This window comes from Aplysia californica, unplaced genomic scaffold, assembly GCF_000002075.1.
Source record: "Aplysia californica isolate F4 #8 unplaced genomic scaffold, AplCal3.0 scaffold00569, whole genome shotgun sequence".
Classification (NCBI taxonomy): domain Eukaryota; kingdom Metazoa; phylum Mollusca; class Gastropoda; order Aplysiida; family Aplysiidae; genus Aplysia; species Aplysia californica.
This window is the reverse complement of record NW_004797839.1, coordinates 394,988-400,278: the sequence shown is the minus strand read 5'-3', so window position 1 is coordinate 400,278 and position 5,291 is coordinate 394,988. Positions and strand designations below refer to the sequence as shown.

Below are 5,291 nucleotides of genomic sequence, written 5' to 3'. Positions count from 1 at the left end.
TCGAAATCGCATGATATAAAGGCACGACGTTCGGTGGAAAACATTTTTAGCTCTGACAGTAGTGACAGGTCCGGAACACACGTGCATTCACATACAGCTAAACAGCAGGGACGTTGCTCAACTGACAAGATTCAGTGAGGAGTTCTGACTTGTATTCCTTCAGCGTTATGTGACAGTCCAGATGAAATATTCATCCGCGCCCATCACATGGGGTGACGTCTGGCCATGGAATTACTGTCCATGCATGCACGCTGAAGGCAAGAGCGAGTGTGCACTGGGGCTGAGGCGAGTGGCAATGTGACAGACTCTGTCTGCTGGGCGATGCATGCTGCTTGATTTATGATCTCTGTTGTGTGCTGGCAGCTCTATGCTGGCTGCTTTATACTGTCTGTTCTATGCTGGCTGGTGTATGCTGGTTGATCTATGAGTGGCTGCTTCATGCTGGCTGATGTATCCTGGCTGATCTATTTGCTTTATGCTGACCACTTAATGCTAGCTGCGTTATGCTATTCCACCTTATGAATAATCTAAATCATGTCTGTGACACCTTTAAACTATTTACAATTATCTAAAAATGTTTGTTTCTTTATTTTGTTAGTGAGTGTAGTCTAAACCGTGTACGTGGCAGCCTAAACTCATTTCAACAATCTAGAAATGTTTATTTCTTTATTTTGTTCGTCAGTTCAGTAATTGTAGTCACTGTGGCATAAAAAAAAACCGAAAGTATTTGCAGGAAGAAATGTTCCACATCGTTGTGTGCTGGTCGCGCATGCTGAAAGATACGTAGGGGGTGGGGGGGAGGGAGGAAGCTTTATCATCATCCATTAAACCCATACCCTGTTTATCATCATGTAAAATAAGTAAGTACTTACAACACATTTGAGGTCACTGAGGGAAATGACACGAGTATGTTCCATACAGATCACTCTGTACAATAGATATAATAAAAAGTGACCACCAGACAATCTAAAAAACAACAACCCAAAAACGTGTACCTTTTTATGTTGTTTATTCGTATTGCTTGGCACTCCAACTTCCTCTTGTCTTGTGATAGCATTTAAAAAGAAAGTGACAGACAAAAGCAGACAGGATCCCAACTAAGCTATTTATTCGTCGACCAGATTGCGACCTTAAGTATTATAGTATTACTGTAAAGTAATCTTCTGCTCAAACTCGATTGTCTTAGCCGCCCCACAGCACGGCAAGTATTGTGACATCTGAGCTGGTGAGGTTGATACAAGATTACAATGAGAGATCGTTATGCACTGTCATTTAACAGAGGAAGTTGACTGGGAGCTTCCAGGTACAGCCTGGAGCGAAACAAGAATGTATACTGCCCTTTTCCTAATCTCTGTAGACTGGATAAGGAATTCAATAACAGAGGCAAAAAGAAGGGATATTTTGTTCAAAATTATTTGTATTGCTGTTATCATTGTTAAAAAAATTGTTGGCTCTTTTTTGTTTCACGTTCATAAACATTCTAGTAGTTTACAGAATTGTTGTATATGCTGCATGACTACAGAGACAACGTAGAAGCTACAGCTTCAACATCATCATGTCTAAAGTAGCCAGATTGCTTTAGGCAAGAGTTGACTTTCAATTAAACATTATAATAATATACTTAAACATACCCACCTCTTCAGCAGAAGGATGTCAAGGTTGGGCGTGATCTTCTCCTCAACTCACCTCTCCCGCGCTTGAGTCGGTATTGAACGAAACACCGATTACTTAAACACCAATAGGTTATTCATGACTTCACCGTTCGGATGACATCACTAAATTTCAGATCAAAGGGACGTTGAACGATAGAGTCTTCACCAGAGGGTGCTCCCGACAAACTATCACGAACCTTGCATAATTGATGGCTATTGTTGCCAGCTTCTCAGTTTTTACCCGAGTGTGTGATGGCGGGAAAGCCAGTTGGACAATAATTGTGTGTAAGGTTACTTGTGTATTCGTCTCTGTTATTCTCTCTCTCTCTCTTTCTCTCTCTCTCTCTCTCTCTCTCTCTCTCTCTCTCTCTCTCTTCCTCTCTCTCTCTCTGTCTATCTTTGTCTGTCTCTTTCTCCATCTATCTATCTATCTATCTATCTATCTATCTATCTATCTATCTATCTATCTATCTATCTATCTATCTATCTATCTATCTATCTATCTATCTATCTATCTATCTATCTATCTATCTATCCTTTACTTTCGCTATCTCCCCCCCCCCCCCTCTCTCTGTTTGTGGCACGATGTTCAGGTGGAAGATTACAGGGGCGTGTCCTTGAGTCTTACTTTACTTTTACTTTTATCCGTCGCTTATACCCTTTTGGGTGTCGCGGGAAGAAAGAGAGTAAAACACAATAACCCTAGTTAAAAGATTGGACGCTTCACAGCAGTGTCCAGCAGTGGTGTGTTGCTAGTCCATGTGTGTGATAGTGTGGACTAGTCTTGCCTTTACGTATTTGTGTACGCCAGTGTAAAGCATATTTCCCAATGGAAATTGAAAGTATTAGGTAATATGTATTTCAAAACACATTCGCACATTCGTAGAAAAAGTATCTGGTTGTCGTGGCCTGAGGAGTGGTTTTCACCTTCATTCCTATCATCATCGCTCCTTCTTCCTTTCTTTGTGTTTCTCTCTTGAATCACTTTAAATCATAAGCATGTTGAAAATGCCGCAAAACTCTTACCTATACTTACTTTATATTTACTTGTTCTTCCTTTGTTGCCGTTAAGAGTCGAGGAGAGATTCACTTTTCTATGGTAGGCCAGCTCCGCAGCTCTTTCAACTTGGATAGGATTTTTCAGGGTTTTTTGACTCCCCCCAATCCACCATTTACGTGGCCTTCGTCGTCCTTTGTAACCTCAGTGCTTGATGTTATAAACTCTCTGTCACGTCTTGCTTAAACACTAAAACAAAAACAATAAGAAACATAAGAAACCCATTATGAAGTGACCACGTCCTCTGTTCCCCGTCCTCAGACAAACAGGCCAGTCAGCAGAACACGATGGTCCACAAGGAAAAAGTGACGCATTTCGAGAACAACAACGGAGACTTGGTTAAGGTCGACAAGGAGGAGGAGAAAGGTGATTGTTGTTGTTGTTGTTGTTATTGTCGTTTTTGTATTGTAGTAGTAGTAGTAGTAGTAGTAGTAGTAGTAGTAGTAGTAGTAGTAGTAGTAGTAGTAGTAGTAGTAGTAGTAGTAGTAGTAGTAGTAGTAGTAGTAGTAGTAGTAGTAGTAGCAGCCAGTAGTAGTAGTAGCAGCCAGTAGCAGCCAGTAGCAGCCAGTAGCAGCCAGCAGCAGTAGCAGCAGCAGCCAGCAACAGTAACAGCAGTAGCAGCAGTAGCAGCAGCAGTAGCAGCAGTAGTAGTAGCCGTAGTAGTATGTTTTCAGCTCCCATCGACAACGTTTTGTCCATTCAGAAAGCGGTCAAGGGTCAAGCCAAGCTGAGTATGATATACATGTAGTATCTTAGAATCGGTTGAAACAGACTCTTAGTATCGGCTTAGCGGGATATAGTACTTAAGTAGCTATTCCAGTTCCAGGTGAGACCACTCTAAAACTAAATCGATTCACTTCTTCTACGAGAGAAGAAGAACTTCTTCTTCTTCTTCTTCTTCTTCTTCTTCTCCTTCTTCTTCTTCTTCTTCTTCTTCTTCTTCTTCTTCTTCTTCTTCTTCTTCTAACTTCATGCTCTTCAACAAACTCCCCTTTAACCAACGTCAGAACCGATTAATCTCCTGTCGACTCGGCACACGTTAGATTATGTAGGAGGTGGGCGGCTTCGATCTTGTTTGCCAGGTCAAAAATGAACTGTGTTGGACACTGCTTTATATAGTATCTCCATGGTCTATTTCTCAGTTCATAATTTTCCATTCATTGGAATCAAACTCATGTCCACTGCGCGCGACAGTGAGAACCTGACATTTTACACCGTTTTTCTGGTAAACAAATGGAACAGAACTGGTGAAACTCATTTGCCTAGATAACGTTTGTTCTAAATTCTTCACTTATTCCATAACAAGTACACATTGTGGGTGGTTGGGGGGCGCCCCCCCCTCCTGGCTGGTGCTAGGTTCTCCATTTGGATCTCTCTGTCTCCCCCCCCCCCCCTTTGTTTTTCTGCATTCCTCGTTTGCTTTTTCCCAGCAGTAAATCGCCATTATTGTGACGACGTGCTTCTTTTTATTCAGACAAAAACAACCGGCGTCTGTTGTGTCGTGGTTACGTGCTTCGCCATCCGATGGAGACACTTCGAGTTAGATAACAGTGTGGGGAGAATGTGTATCGTGTATCTAGGTCTTTCTTCCAACAGGCAACATGCACGCATGTTTAATTAATGATTTATTGTTGTCGACATGTGTGTAAAACAGCTACAACAAAAGCAAAGAAACATTATTCAAACAAACAAACAATAAATCCATGACCTCATTCAGTTGCAAGCGCCGATTAAAAAACAACAAAACAAAACAAAACAAAAACCAAAAAACCAAAAACAGGCGTGTGGCTGTAGGGTGCTGATGGTCAGTCCTTTTTCCTCTTTCCCCCAAATGCTTCTGTCTTTTTCGCCTTTCTCCAGCACCACCGTATGTCATTATGCTTCTTTCTACTCAGGTGGCGTCTGTAGCCTAGTGGTTAGGCTACCGGACTCGTAATCGTTTGATTGCGGATTCGGGGGTTCGAGCCTCAGCTCGGTCCGACGTTGTGTCCTTGGGAAAAGCACTTAACACGAATTTCCCATTTGACTCGGTCCTTTCGGAGACGGACGTTAAACTCGGAGGCCCCGCCTCTGAAATAACCTAATAGTGTTGACAAGGGCGTTAAACCTATACCATTTCACCATTTTTCTTTCTACTCAAACAAACAAATAAAGAATCAAACAAAGAAACACATTTTAAAAAAACAAGCAACAAATAGACGCTGTCTGTATTTAGCAACTATCCCCGTTTGTCTATTTCCGTCTCAGTTGTGGACACAAACTCTGGTGACGTCATCGCAGATGTAAAACAGGAAGTAAAGCAGCAGCAGGCCTCCGGGAGCCAGCAGGAACCGGAAACGGTTGTGGAAACGAAAATAGACATCCCATCTCAGGACGTTCATGAGACTTTTGTGCAGGTAGGCTGTAGAGGAGAGAGAGAGAAAGAGAGAGAGAGAGAGAGAGAGAGAGAGAGAGAGAGAGAGAGAAGGGGGGGAGAGAGGAGAGATAGAGAGAGAGAAATAAAAAAAGAAGTGAAGGAGAGAAAGAAAGAATGAAAGAGAGATAGATGTACTTCTCCAAATCTTCTCCTCTTCCTCCTCCTC

The 5,291-nt window shown here is 42.1% G+C and overlaps 1 protein-coding gene across 1 annotated transcript in view; it reads left to right on the top strand.

The window, feature by feature from the left end:
• LOC101860686 overlaps positions 1 to 5,291 on the top strand; it is a gene marked incomplete at its 5' end in the record, with an annotated part of 102,483 nt that overhangs the window by 26,980 nt on the left and 70,212 nt on the right. Inside the window, 2 exon segments of the mRNA XM_005107015.3 lie at positions 2,971 to 3,075; positions 4,957 to 5,105. Coding sequence (XP_005107072.2) covers positions 2,971 to 3,075; positions 4,957 to 5,105 — 254 coding nt within the window.